Consider the following 15420-nt stretch of genomic DNA (forward strand, 5'->3'; position numbering starts at 1 on the left):
GTTACTCCCATGCTACAGATGAGGAAACTGAGGCACAGGGAGTTTAGGGACTTGTCCAGGCTGTTGGTTCCAGAATCTTGTGCAGCCCTTGCGGCTCAGGAGAGCTAGGACCTGCCAGAATGCCAGCCTTTCTCCCTGTCCACTCCTGGTTATACTGGAAGTATGGGGTTCTTGGAGTCAGCAGAATGGATTTTGGGCTGAGGCCAGGGTGTAGCAGGGCTGGAGAACAGGGGCTGTGTACAAAGCTTCCGTGGCACCCATGCGTACCCCAGCTCCAAGCTGGCTTGGGTTGTTCCCCGAGTCTGTCTGATTGGAAGACAACAGCAGACTCCCAGCCTGGGGAAGCACACTTTCTCATTTTTGTTTGGTTGTCATTCATTTCCTTTGTGTGACTGTTTTATTGTTTTCCATTCTCTCAAGCAGGGCCTTTTTGATTTCCTGTAAATTCCTCTATAATCATACTCTTCCCCACAAACATGAGATCATAACCGATCATTTCTTTTCTTGTGCTGGGTATTGCAGTTTGAATGTGTAGGTCAAAAGTTGAAATTTAATAAGAGCAGGCATCTCACTTCCATAATTTAGGCTGTGGTTCTACTTTGCAGTTTTGCAGATGATGAAATTGATCTGAAGGTAGGGTAGGAAATAAAAGGAGAGGCCTTCATACCGTCTAATAGCTCAGTGCTTTGGGTTCTGGCTAAGTACCTCTGGAAGTGTCACAGAAGAGCAAGCGTATCAGCGATTGCCGTGTGCCTTCTTGGATTTTAAGTGCGACTGTTCAATTGAGTCATACGCCGGTTTTAGAACTGTTAATTACACTGAGTGAAAGTGTCCTGCATGCATTAAACAGGCCGTGGGTAACAGATCTATTTCTGCTCCCCTGCCTTCTGTGAACACAAGAGATGGTAAGCCTCGAACGGCTTAGGGGCAAAGTGCCCCAGGACCCTACATTCTGAGTAACAAGTCCCAAGTTAGAAAAGTAGATGATGACCTACATTCTTGGTGCACATATGAAAGGTTTTCTAGTAGAGTAACTCATCTTTGTCTCCTAATAAGTAGGCATTTAACCTTCCATTTGAAGACAAAGTCAAATGAAAATTGGGATTCCCAGGGCAGAGGGAGAATGAGTTATCATGAACCAGAAGGCAGGAGATGGGATGTGGGAACATCAAGATGGGGGATAGATAATCTAGGTGTGGAGTGAACCTCCCATCCACACTGGCCTGTCCTGGGCCAGGTCTCAGGTATGCTGTGCTCTGGGTTGAGCTTGGCTCTAGTTCCTTGAGAGAATTATTGATTGAGCCTTCTGAAAGGTTGGTGTAATTCCACCCGACCCATTTCTTTTCTGTCCCTCCTATTGTTCTGAGATTTTATTCTTTGTATGGCTCCATCTTGGGATGTGGAAGGGATGGTTGTTGCTTGGGAGTGGGAGGGGGCAGGGGGAGTCCTGTGGTATTGAACTCTTGCCCACCTGGATCCCACAGAACCATGCTGTGCACATTTGTCTTCCAGGAGAGATGGAATTTCCAGGTCCTTCAAATGGGTTTAGTTCAGCACGGTGGCACTTTGATGCGCAGAGAGTGATTTTGGAAATACTTTATCCTGTCTCACTACTGTGTTAATCAGTGGAGCAATCAGACCTCAGTTAATTGATGTCTTAATCCTGGGTTTAATGCCCAGAGGCAGTTTTGTGACCTGTGAATATTTAAGGGCCAAAAAGATTGTGCAAATAAATCTCTGCCTAATACAGTTTTTGTCATTTCTACCCAGTAGCAGGAAACTCTGGGCACAGGGTGGGGCAGGAGCCTTCACTCTCTCAACCTCCCCGTGTGGAGGTGGCCACCTTTCTGTTTGAGTGCAATGATGCTCGCAGGCATGGCCATGAACCCATGATTTGGCATGAAGCCCAGGGGTGCCCCTGGCTCCCAGCCTATACCAGGCACCTCCTTCCTATCTGGAAAGCCTCAGCTGCCTTCTTCCCCAGTTTCTTATGGGACATCTGTGTTGTCCTGTCCTGAGCTGTGGTTCTCTATTGTATCCTGGAGGAGATGACCTGGTCTTCTCATGGGGATATCAGCCTTATGAATTCTTGTAACAGCCACTCCTCACCTCTGTGGACACACAAGGCTGGGACAGCATCCCTCTCTCAGGGATGGTGGGTCTACAGAACCTTGGGAATCCTCCTTTCTCAGTCCTGTTTACTCAGGAGTGGCAGAATTAGCTTCATCAGATGGATCGAAACCAGGCAGTGTGCTGGACAGTCTTATTTCTGCAGCAATCTTAACAGTGTCTGGGGCTTGTGTCTTAGAGATAACTGGGCCAGGAATGGTTCCTCTCTCCCTGGCGCCTGGGCGAGACTGCAGGCCCAGAGCCCCCGATGGATAATTGGTTAAGCCAGCACACACAGACGTCTGTTTGAGCTGGGATTAAGTTGGGCCAGCCCAAAGAACAGCCGGGCCAGTTTTACCAGAGAACTGCCTTTGTGGAATAATTTGCCTGGGTTCTATTTGAATTCTTTTTCTTTTTAAAAGGAGATCCAAGGGCGTGGGGGAGAAAGTCCTGGGTAAACCAGCCAGAGGCCCAGTGTGTCACCTTTCCCACAGTAAAATCACAAAAGAAAGCAGGACTCCACCTCAAAGGCTGAAAACACATCATTGTGCTCAAGATCAGGTGTGGTGTGGGTCAAGGCTTCTTTCTCCTTGGGCTGGCAATATGCCATCCTCTCATCTCCAGGAGGATGGAAGGAGGCATTGGGGAGCCTGGGAGTGTGGGCTCTGTCTCTTCTTGCCTTTGTGGTGAGAGTTTGGGCTGCAGAGGCCCCCGGAGGCTGTACCTATGCTGCCTGGCCTGGGAGCTGCTGCTGGCCTGGGAGCTGTGCAGAATTCCACTTGACCTGATGAACTCCACCGGGGTGGGGCGGAGAAGGAAATCTGTTTTTAATTTTAACTGAGGCCATTAACTCTCCTTGCTGGAGAGTTTCCAGCTGGGGTGCAAAGTCTGTATGGTGTGGTGAGCCTGTTTCTGTATGCCTGCTCTGGGCTACCTTGTTCTGGCACTGTGGGACCTTGCCCTTAGGGGCTTTAGCCTTTTGGAAGAGACTTTAAAGAAATTAGAAGTGTGAGCGCTTTCTGAGGATTCCTACAGACTGCCCAGGGAGCACAGAGAAGGGATTTAGCCTACGGTCACGGATGGAGGAGACCCTCCCCAACCTTGGGAAAGGAGTATTTCCAGGGGGAGCTGGAGGCAACTTAGGTGAAAGGGCAAGAGCAAGGTCCAGGCAGAGGAGGGAGGAGGCTGGAGACAGAGCAGTGGCGAGTGTTGGGGAGCAGAAGGAGGGCCTGGAGAGCCTCAGGAGTCATGGCGTGGAGCTTTACCTTCATCCTGAGGACACCTAGAGGCCACTGAAAGATTGTCAGCAAGAGAAAGCTCGAGAAGATTTGCATTTCCTCAGCATCCCCAGATGCTGTCTGGGAGCAGGCAGGGCCAGAGGCGGTCAGAGTGAGGTCCCCCAGGGAGAATGGCAGCCCTTGGTCCTGGGTCAGATGTGGGGAGCCATGGGTGGGCCAGAGGGAGGTGTCTGGGATGACGTCCATGGCCGTTCAGCAGCAGGAGAATCATGGAGCTGGGACACAGTGGAAGTTGTCTCATGCAGGGCTGCAGGTACCAGGGGACCTCCAAGTCTTGAGGAGCAGGTGCGGAAGGCAAAGTGCAGAGGGAGGGGGAGAACAGGCCAAGTGGGCACCTGGGAGCCCTGTGATCTGGGCGGGGGTGAGAGGAGGGCTGGTAGAGTGGCTGGGGCTGAAGAGGGGAGGGAAGGAGGCGAGGTGGGAAATGAGAAAGGCTTGTCAGGAGGAGGGGGAGACAGGAGTGAGGAGGGGGAGACAGGAGCGAGGAGGGGAGGGGTTTTCAGTGGAGCTGCTAGTTAAGAGGGGCAGGTGGGGGGGGGCTGGGAGAAGGGGGGGAGGGAGGGAACGGTGTGCACATGCTTGTGTGTGCATGTGCACGTGCGCCTGTGCCTCTGCCTGCCTGCCTGTCTCTGTCTCATTAGAAGGCCTCACTTCCCTCACAAGGGGAAGGAGAGGATTTGTAGAGAGGTGGAAAGTCCTTAGTTCAAGGTGGAGTGGAGGCAGGGTTCATCATCTCCTGAGCAGGAGCCTGTGCATGGAGAGGGGCTGCAGGAGTAGAGAAGGTAGAGGAGTTGAGAGGAGGCTTCCTGCATGCTGTGTAGCTGGGGGCCATGTGGGAGTCAGGTGTGGTGGGTGCCTGGGAGCTTGAGGGCTGTCTGCCCAGCCGTGCACTTCCTGGCAACCATGGCTCTGCAGCCCTAGAGCAGGCATGGAGCGGGCTGGTTGGGCCCAGGAGAGGGCAGTGTTGGCAGGAGTGGTGGTTAGAGGGATGGGCCCACCACCCAGCCAAGGAGAGGGCCAGAGGGCCAGAGGTGGGCATGGCCTGGGCCTGGTTCCATCCATGTTGTCACTCTGGCCATCACTGTCTTTGATAAAGGTCCTCTCCCTGTGGAGGGTGGCAGTGAGGTTATCCTGTAAGTGGATTTGGATCTTAAGAACCCAAGCTGCTCATTGAGTTCTATACATTTGAGTCCTATATGCCTATCTGTACCCTCCTGCTCTAGGGAACAGGGACCAGGATTCTGATCCCCAGGTGGGACAGCAGCTAGCACCCTGCCCTAGAATCAGGCTGCGTTCTGATGATGGAGAGCACACTGTCAGGCTGTGGGTCTGCCTCCTCAGGAAAGGGCGTTCCTTTTGTGAAAGTCCCTCTGGGCCTGTGTCTGTTTTTCCGCCTGACCTGGAAGGTTTTATAGTCTTTGGGAGGCAGCGGCATGCTGCAAGATGCCTTTCTCATTTTGCAGTGACAAATGGCTGTCTGAGCCATCTGTGTGGCGTCATTGGAGACAGTGTGAGTCAGTGGCTGCTTCTGTGAAGTCCCCGGGGGCTGGCTGGCTGTGATGGAGGTGGGGGAGCCGCCCCGTCCAGATCTCACAGAGCCCCTTGTCTGCCCTGCTGTCCTCATCTGCCCGAGGCCAGCTCATGGGCTGTCTGGTTGACTGAGGAGAATGGACAGGGTACCCTCTGGACAGGGGGAGGGGTTTGTCACTCCGGCTTTTCTGATCTTGATGGTGCTTGAATGTCCCCTTTTGGGAGAAGGAAAGGTAATTACAAGGGATCTTGGAGAAGGTGGGTCACCTTTAGTAAAGGAGCAGAGCTGATCATGATGGGGATACACCTAGAACCTTTGGCCTCTCTCCAGGCCCCTTTGATGGCAGGTCAGCTCTGTATTACAGGCCTCTGTACTGGGACCATCTCCTACCAAGCTTGGGTCCCTGTGGTTCTGCTCCATAGCATCTGGACTTGCCCTCGCAGCAGCCCTTTCCCATTTTGTAACTGTGGATTTCCTTGTAAGGCATATCTCCCGAGTCTCAGAGCCCCACCAGAGAAGGAGGGGTTTGCCTTACTCCTCACCAGTGCCAGGAACACCAAATCGGCACTTCCTTAACAGAAAGGTGAAATGAGTGAATGGATATTCATTTGCCATCATGGTAGCACCTTATTAAAGGTTTTAGTGTTATCAAAGCAATATGTGCATTTATTAGAAAGCCCCGGTAGTGCAGAATCAGAACAGGGAAGGTAGATTAAAATCAAGCCACCGACTCTGCCTTCTTGACACCTCTTTACCCTGCTCACTTTTAATGGTATGATTATTTCTGCTTCCTTTGCTGGTTCCCTTTGTCATCTTGTAGTGCACTTGATCCTCCTTTATATATTGCTCTTTGAACTCTCCATACCATCTTGCCCTCCCCACCAGGTCAGCCGAAACTGTGGAAGGGTCCTTGAGGCCCTTTCTACATCGTATCTCCAGTCCCCTGCCTTCACCTCCTGATCTTTTACTGTTTGCTCATCAGGATTCTTATCATTTTCATCGTGTTTATGTGATCAGTAAATCTTATGTGTTTTTTGGGAAAAGTTAAAGGTAAAAACAACAAAAACCCATAAAATCAGACTTTTATCATTGTCACTGTAGTTGTGGCCTCTGCAGAGCTGAGGAATGTACCAGGATGGCAGCTTCTCTTTGAGTCCAGCATCACCATTCCAGGGTGCTCCTAGCATCAAGGACATATGGATTATTTTCTTATATAATAATCAGTTGTAGAAAAATAAAACTCCATATTTTATTCTATGCCCTGTTTGGAGTATTTTTTTAATTAAAAAAACTTTTCATTAAAACAAAAGCAACAAATGTACATTGTTGAAAGTTAGGAAATATGGCCAGAGCTTGGGAAGGGTGCTAGGGAAGGAGGGATGGTGAGAGGATGATTAATGGATCCAGGGGTGGGATAAGAGGAATAACTTCCAATGTTCTATAGCACAGTGGAACAACTATGGTTGGCAGCAATTAGTTGAATATTTCAAAATAGCTACTAGAGAGGATTTTGAGTGTCCCCAACACAAAGAAATGATATATATCTGAGGTAATAGATATGCCAATTACCCTGATCCAATCATCAGACACTGTATACATGGATTGAGATGCAAGGTCGTACCCCATAAATACATACAATTATTGTTTCAATTAAAATGTTAATTTAAAAGACATCCCTAACTGTCCTTGACACATGCATTTTCCATGTCTTACTCAGTTATTTTCATTATTTGCCCATGATATTGACTATATGAGTTAGCTTTCCATTGTTGCAACAAAATACCTGAGATAATCAACTTATAAAGAGGAAAGATTTATTTTTGCTTATTTCAGAGATTTCAGTTCTTGGTCACCTGGCCCCATCACTTTGGGCCTGTGGCAAGGCAGAACATCATGGTGGACAGATGTGGTGAAGGAAAGCTGTTCCCCTCATGGCCAGAAGATCTCCTTCAAGGGCACTAACTTCCTCCAAGTAGGCCTCACTTCTTAAATGCTCCATCACCTCCCAAAGGCCACCAAGCCTTTAACATATGATCTTTGGGGACATTCAGAGCCTAACTATTTACTGAAAAGGCTGGGCTGGTTGTGCTGCAGGATGTCCTGCCTTCTGGATTTGTATAGTGGTTCCTTTGCGATGTCCTTAGCTAGTTCTTCTGTGTCCAAATGTCTTAGAAACTGAATGTTAGACCTAAAGCTTTACAAGTTTAAAATATTTGGTAGAATATGTCCTAGGTGATGGTATTTCCTGTTGCACCACATTAGGACCCAAATAATATGGAGCTGACCTGCCATCAATGATGCTAGATTGACTGCTGTGTCACATTTCCTGCCTGGGACTGGAAAGTAACCTGCATGGTGTTATTTTGGTTCCACACAAATCAATGTGGCTTCTATATATATTTCCTGGAGTTCTATTTGCCTTCGCCATATCACTAAGAGTTTTAAGCTTCTTATTGATTTTACGTGTGGAAATGAGTCCATTCCATTCTCAGAGCCACATATCTAATTTCTGATTGCTTTCCAGGCTTGCCATCCTGCATGTCCTGGGCTTTTATTTAATTATACTTTGGGGCCAACTCTACTTTCTAAAAATATCCCTTTATATCATCTCATCCTCTTAATTGATTTGTTCTTTCTCTCTCCCCACCCTTTCCCTCTCTCTCCCCACCCTTTCCCTCTCTCTCCCCACCCTTTCCCTCTCTCTCCCCACCCTTTCCCTCTCTCTCCCTTTGTGCTGGGGTAAATTCTTAAATATTTTCCCCATTTCTGAATTTTTGAACTTCTGAAAAGGACTCTCTTTCTTTTGTATTTGATTAGTAAATCGTCTGGGTTTAAAGTTCTATATTTACATGCAGTTAAAGAAAAGGGAGTCAGTGAGGCAGAATAGATCCTGCACTTTTTAAAATAAATTTAGTTGTAGATGGACACAATACCTTTTATTTATTTGCTTTTTATGTGGTGCTGAGAATCGAACCTAGGGCTCTACACATGCCAGGTGAGCATCTACCACTGAACCACAACTCCAGCCCGGGTCCTACATTTTTTATCTTAATTTAGCTGTTTCAGTTTCTCATCTGTGAAATGGGGATGGTGATGTTTTCCAGGCAGGGTTCCCCAGGGAGCTGGGTCTCTGAGATAAATAGGTAGAAAACATGCAGAGGCGTGCTCTTGGGATCAGCACGTGTGGCAGAGAGAAGAAGCAGGACGGGCCTGTATTGCAGTCCCAAGCATGCCCCAGCTGATCCCAAAGGGCGCTTTGGAGCTGGAGCGACCTGGCAGAGATATCCCTAGTTGAAGCAAAAAGCTGGGTCTTTGTTCCCTCCATTGAATCAAGGAGACCTCCAGAGAGGACTGGTTGGCCGCCAGCATCCTCAGCAGCTGGGGGACGAGTGCGTTGGCCCTGCAGGGGGTGAGTTGGGCATCACAGCCAGTGTTCATGGCCATTCCCAGAACCTACAAGGAACAGGCCCCCAGTAAATGGCAATCCAAAAAGAAGGGAAGCTGTGTTTGTTTTCTGAGATTTGTCTAGCTTCATAGTCCTGTTGTAAACATTGGGAGATACAGTTAGCCTGCATATCCGTGGGTTTAAACCATCCACAGGTTCGACCAGATGCAATAGGGAAAAAAACCCAGAAGGTTCCAGAAAGCAAGTCTCAGATTTGCCATTTACTGAGCACCATGTTGAATTCACATGAATGAAGTGATGTCTCACACTTCTTCACAGATCCTCAGCTTCTCTCCAGCACTCGTTCCTGACCTTTGTGGTCAGGTCTGTACCTGTGTAAATGCTGTGTAAATAGTTGTAAAGTTTATGCACATCCTCTGTGAACGGCCAAAGCGTCTCTCGATTACTTATAATACCTAATACGATGTAAATGCTATGTAATAGTTGTTATACTGTATCCATTAGGGAATAAAGACAAGAAAAAAAGAGTCTGTACAGCTCAGAACAGACACAACTATGTAGGCCTAACTGCAGAGTAGGTGAAAAGCAAATACTACACCATTTCACATAAGGGACCTGGCATCTGCGGGGATTCCAGGCCACGCCCCCTCAAATACCACCTTTTGAGGAGAATCAGGCAACCTACCTAAGGGTGGCTTTGAGGTGGGCAGTGTGGCCAAGGCAGCATCTCCAGGCTTTGTACTTTGTTTATGTCACAGACACTCACAGAGCGCTGGCGAGTGCCTGGCACCGCCCTCGGTACATAGAAAATGCAGCGCTGAATTCTCACAACACCCTATGAGGGGAGCATGTTGTCATCCCCACTTTACAGGCAAGGAAACGGGCACAGAATAAGGAGCTCAGCCGCACAGCTGGGGAGGGGTGCAGTTGGAGTAGGAGCTCAGGGTCTGTCTCTGGATCAGTGCCCTTAGTGACTTACATGCCTGTGAATGTGGCATTGTGCACAGGGGTAGAAGATGAGGATCTTTGTGAATCTCACTTGGGGATGAGGCTAAGTGCAAGGACCAGACACCTAACACATTTGGGCACATTGCCGTGAGAGCCCTGGGCATCCCCCAGAGCCAGTTGCTGGAGACACAGCGGGGTCTCTGGTCTTGCCTCCCTTGCCCTGCATATGCCCATTCTCCCCTTCATTGCTGCCTCACTCCTCTTGTCTGCCCCAGTCTCCTGCTTCTCTCTGTAGACCAGCTGTTTCCACATCTGTATCTGTACACACAGGCTGAAAATGGCTGCAGGCCTCTTGGTGTCTCCCACTGCCTGACCTGTCTCAGGCAAGGCCCAAAACACATGTGTCCCTGGGCTGCCCCAGGGACAGGTGGGTAGGGAGAGACGAGTGTTCTCTGCAGCCAGCTAGGCAGAGCCCTAGGAGGTGGCGCCTTAAGGTTAAAGTCCCACCTCCTCGCCATAGGGAATTTATTCCCCTTCCATGGGGGAGGAAACAGGCTCAGAGAGGTAGGATGTGTCTGGCTGTAGAGGCTGGGCTTCTTCCACTGCCAACAGTGGCTTCAGGTTCTGGTCATGGGCCTTCCTGCCCAGGGCTGGTGTTGGGACAAGATGGGCAGCTGCTGTTCTCCCCTCCAGGGATTTTCTTCTAGGCCACTCTGGGTAACTCGTCACTCCTGGGGCGTGGGGCTCCCCTTCTGGTCCTGTGCAGCCACAGGCAGGCAGAGTGTGTCGGGTCTTCCTGGAAGGGTCCAGTCTGGGCTGGAGGTCACTGACTTGCTACTTTCTTTTCTCCCCTGAAGCCGAGTGTTCAAGACAGACATGGAGCTGGAAGTTTTGCGCTACACCAATCGAATCTCCAGCGAGGCCCATCGGGAGGTGAGTTAGGTGGTTGGGCAGGCAGCACTGCTGTGTGTGCGCTTAGAAAACCACGTGGAAGCTTGCGGGCGATCTAGTCCCTGAGGACCTGTGACAGGCAGGAAGTTTTGCACAGAATGATTCTTTTCCCTAGTGGGCAGAGGCCAGTGACAGGAGAGGTTCTGCCCTGGCTCCTCCCATTAAGGCGGCCACCTTCGTGAGTGGGAACGCTAGTCCTCAGGGAGTTTTGCAAAAAAATTCCCAACTATGGGAGGGTAGAGCTGACCTTCCTGGCATCTTGGCACTTCCCAGCTTCTTTCTTTTGTTCTTATCAAGATTCCAGCACATTTATTACCATTGTCCACTTTCTGAAAACATCTTCACATGGTTGTTTTTCACACTTCCCAATTGATAGAGAAACAAGACCAAATAAGGAAGTGCATCTTTTGAAGGATGTTCAGGGTGCGGGGCCAGCCCAGGGCCTGCTTAGTGTCGCAGCTTCATGTTAGGAAAAAACCAGGGTGATTGATGGATTGCGTGATCTCTTGTACAGGCGATTTTCTCCATTTTATGAAAGTCAAGCAAAGGAAACCTTTCAGAGATCATCTTCATAGTCTTCTCAGCATTAGGTATTCACCAAACACACCTCAGCCAAACCTTTGCTGTCTTCAGTTTTGCTCGCCACCTCCCAGCTGTGGCTCAAAGCGTGGCGTTGATCCACTTCCCAATGGAAGTACTCCACAGTGGTTTAAATAAACTGTATGGATTTTGGAGCCCTTAAAAGTCCAATTTGTCACATTTCTGCACCACTGTGTGCACGTATCATTCTCCCCCCTTTCTCTAAAGAAGAGCTTCTTTTGAAAAAAATGCTATACATTATTTATAAGGCCGAGTTACTTATCTGCCTAATACAAATGTCTTTGCTTAATATCCATCCTCCAGGTAATGAAGGCTGTAAAAGTGGGAATGAAAGAATATGAGATGGAAAGGTAAGCTGCGTCTCTCTGGGTAAAGATTAAAATGTAAAAAGTGGTAATTTATGTTCCCTGAGCGAGTAACAGATGAGGCGCCGCAGCGCCATGCACAGACCAGGCGGGGATTACGAGCAGGCTTTGGGGTCCTGGGCAGAGATTATTTCTCTCCCGACTGTGGCTACCTCCGTAGCTCTTGGCAGAGTGTTTGATGGTAATGGTCTTTCATTACTTTTCAGGGTGGTTTAGTGCCCATCATTCTACTCTTGGACTTTGTTTCTGCAATTTGCAGGAAACTTTACCAAATAGCTGCTATTGTGACTCTAAAAGCTGCTAGTAAAACAGCTTGCCATTTTTATGTGTAAACACTGCCATTATGTCTGCTGTGCTTGGGCGACTGGGTCGAGGGATGGTTAAGTGGCTCATAAAGCGCTCTGGAGAGCTCCATTGGCCTTTGGCTTCAATTAGGCCTGCAGTGAGCCCATGTCCTGGGGTACTTCCTGGGGCTACCCAGCTATGGAGGTGTGGCTGGTCAGCTCAGCCCTGCTCCAAGACCCCTGTGACCAAGGAGTTGGTATTCTGCTGCCCATGGATTGTGGAAGCCCTTGACTCAGACCCAGGCTACCCGCATAGCTCCCTTCCCACTCATGTTCTGGGTCTCCCACCAGTATTTGCACTGCCCAGAACCTCTGGGGAGGGGACCTTGAAGAACTGCTAGTCTCTCTAGGGGACTAGGGTTTCTCTCCCATGACTGGTCTTGGAAGAGCTGCCCAATCCCTACCTTGCAGGGCCCAGGTCTGGCTCAGGTGCCCTCAGGGGCTGCCCTGTGCAGAGCTGGCTCAGGGGGATGCTGGTTCTGCATTGCCCTCTGCTATGGTTTGGATGTAGTTTGTCCCTCAGGGGCTCATGTACTGGAAGTTTTGTCCTCAGTATAGTGATGTGAGAGGTGGTAGGACCTTTAAGAGGTGGGCCCTAGTGAGAGGCCCTTGGGTCATGGGGGGCCCTGCCTCAGGGGAATTAAGGTGGTTCTTGTGGGATCCTGAGTTAGTTTCAAGATAGACTTGTTATTAAAGTGGGAGCCTGACCCCACACAGCTCACTGGTTTCCTTTGTCAAGTGTGATCTTTTGCTCTTGCTAATGCTCCTGCAATGATGTCATCCATAGTTTATCCTCTCCAATGGCCAAACCAAGGTTACCTGATGTTGAAATTTCAGCCTCTGAAGCTGTGAGCTAAACACACCTCTTTTCTTTATAAAGTATCCATCCTCTGGTATTTTTGTTATAGTAAAAATCAACAGGCTAATATATCCTCCTAGCCCCTCGGGCCTGCCTGTTGCATCAGTGTGGGAAGCAGGGCTAAGTTATGGGTAGGACTGCAATGGCTGAGTGGACATTTCTGTTCATTGTGGCTGTGGCTTGGGGACGGAGGTCTTCTTCAGTGTCTAACCTGAAAGGAGACTGCATCACAGTCTCTGTGGTCTAATTCCCAGGATCCCAGCCCCCTTGAGTATCTGAGATGGGAAGAGTACTGTGCCCCAGGGAGGTGGCTGGGCATTGGGTCCCTCAAACTGGCATTGCCCCAGAAACCTGTTCCCAAATCAGTTGACTCATAGTGACCCATAACTGATGCCTCAAATAAAAATAACCAAGAAATTGGAGCAAGAGTAGCTTACTGCAGTGTGGGGCCGACTCTGTGCTGCACACGGCAGCCTTGTGCCCTGAGCTACAGGAGGTCCAGCTCTGGAGTGGCTTCTGAAAGGGTCCTTGAGCCACCTCCTCTGTGATATCCCAGAGCCCCACCCTGCTGCAGCCTGCGGACAGGCTCCAGTGCTCCCCCTTCCCCGCTACCCTCGCAAGGCCCCCCGACCTTGGTAATGGAGGAGATCTTTTTTTTTTTCCTCTTACTGAGAAATTTCAAATTTCTAACAAGTAGAATAATATAATGAACCCTAGAGTCTCCACAGGTCTTTGTCTTATGTTTCATTTTGTTTTGTTTTGCTGGAGTATTTTAAAAATGAGTCTCAAATATCACGTCATTTCACTTGTAGATACTTCAGGAGGTGTCTCAATTGACAAGGATATTTTTCTCTTTATATAACCACCCTGCCATTATCGCATCTAAGTAAATTAACAGTATAGTTGGTCCTCCGTGTCTGAGTGTTCGGCATCACAGGTTTAACCAACCGTGAATTGAAAATATTTGTTTAAAAATACTGCATCTGCACTGAACATGTATAGACTCTTGTCATTATTCTCTAAGTCACCTAGTACAGCAACTGTTTACATCATGCTGGATAGTATGAAGAACCTAGAGATGATTTAAAGTGTATGGAGGGATATGTGTAGTTTATATGCAAAAACGGTGCCCATAAGGGACTTGAGTATCTAAGGGGGTTTTGGTTTCCAAGAGAGTCCCCAAACCAACACCCCCTGGATTCAGAGAGACAAATGTAATTCCTGAATAGTATCAGTACCCTAGTCTCACCCCTCCCCGCCATCCCTACAAGGTCCCTGGGTTGGCCCTGCTGGTTCCTCCTCTGTGGACCAGGGGGCCTGAAACTGGAGGCTGTGGCCGACTGAGCATGCCGGGAGACCATGGCCAATAGCATCTTCCCAGAGGGTGCTGAGTGGAGGGACTTGGTGTGATGGGCCAGTTGTGCTCACTGCTGTGCACCTGCTGTGTGCCACACCCACTTGTGGCTAGTCCTGGGAATCCAGGGGGTGCCTGTGTCCAGTGGGAGCCATCTGGTCATGGGTCCCTGAGAGCTTAGAATTGAGAGGCGACGTCTCCAGGGAAGAGTAGAAGGTGGGAGCAAAGGGTGTCCCGAAGGTTGTGGGAAGACCGTTGTCCACAGATGCCATTATATCCCCTCTGATGTGTGGGGGCATCTGCAGTCATGAGGTGGGCAGACTCTTCCTGCCTGAGCTCCCTCCCCCAGGCTTGTCTCTCTGTCACTGCCCAGGTCACTGCAACACAGTGTATAGCCCAGATCCTTGGGAGCCTGGGGGCTTTGTAGGAGCCACATCTCATCTATTGTGCCATGTCTCGCCCACCACTGGCGTCAGGAAATGTGTGTGGGTTTGATGGATAAAAAGGTCCTGGGCTATTTTTCTGCCATCCTCTGTGCCACTAGGGACTTCAGAATTCTCCTCTTGATTAGTGGAGGAAGTCTTTTAAAATAGGAGGTGTTGGTTGCCCAGGGGACATGGCCCTTTTAACACAGGCTGGGCTGCTGCCTGGAAAGGTCAGGGCGGCCAGTCTGCTGTGCAGACTGAGGACTCACCCGGTTGAAAGGAAGCGAGCTGCTCTTTTGGGCAAGTCGCTGGCACCCTGCACGAATGGTGGGCATAACTAAAACCTGCTGGACCTGCTGCTCCAGCCCCACAGAGGGACATCTGGCCGGAAGGACAGGGAATCCTGCAAGTCAGTCTGGAAGCAGAGGCAGAAGACTGGGGACACCACAGGACAATTGTGCTCATACTTGAGCCAGAAAACCCAGTTCTAAGCCTCATTTTTTTTTTTTTTTAATTATCAAAGATTTGTTACACAGTCTTGCAGGCACGTTAAAAAAAAAAAAAAGTAAGTGAGCTGATGGCATTTATAAGATACCTCCTCCTCTGTGCTGTGCCTGTGAGTGAGGTTTCAGAGGAAATGAAAATCATTTTCCAAAATTGAGGTGTAGTAAATTGTGTTAAACCAGTAAGACACTAATGTTTGGGCAAATCGGGCTCTAACAGCATCTGACTGCAGGCCCAATCAGGCAGTCCATTTTACCGCCTCATATTATTTAATGTTAGTGGCGTAACCAGCTTGTAGCGGGCTGGCACCGGGCTGGCAGCTGAATCAATTACCTGCAAACACTAATTTAGAGCATGCTCAATTGGCTGTGTAAGCAGGTCCCTGCTCACATTTGCCACAAGGAGATTAATAACTTGATGTTTTTGACAGCCTGGGACCTTAATTGGAATTATGCTGTCTCTCTCTCCAAGCCACGAGTAGGTTGTTTGGGCCCCTTTTGTGACAGTTTGGGACTGGGGGTGTTGTGAAAGTCATTTAAAAGACAGAGGTTCTGTGATGTGCTGTGGTGTTGGTGTGGCCTCGTCCTCCTCCCCTGGCTGGGTTTTCCTTGGCAAACACTTGGCCCCATCTGAAGACCCTCGGTCAGGCCTGGGTTTTTCTGAGCTCTTCTGTTACAGGCAGCAGCCCCACAGTAGTAGCTTCCTGTTTTCTTTGAGTCCTTTGTT

At 49.3% G+C, this 15420-nt stretch overlaps 1 protein-coding gene across 1 annotated transcript in view; it reads left to right on the forward strand.

Moving 5' to 3' along the window:
- The window catches only part of Pepd (peptidase D), a 115630-nt gene that overhangs the window by 37424 nt on the left and 62786 nt on the right, over window positions 1–15420 (forward strand). The window contains exons 8-9 of the mRNA XM_027941411.2: window positions 10150–10225; window positions 11147–11193. Of these exons, the coding sequence (XP_027797212.2) occupies window positions 10150–10225; window positions 11147–11193 (123 nt within the window). The remainder of the gene's footprint in view (window positions 1–10149; window positions 10226–11146; window positions 11194–15420) is intronic.

This window comes from Marmota flaviventris, chromosome 18, assembly GCF_047511675.1.
Source record: "Marmota flaviventris isolate mMarFla1 chromosome 18, mMarFla1.hap1, whole genome shotgun sequence".
In the NCBI taxonomy this organism is placed as follows: Eukaryota; Metazoa; Chordata; class Mammalia; order Rodentia; family Sciuridae; genus Marmota; species Marmota flaviventris.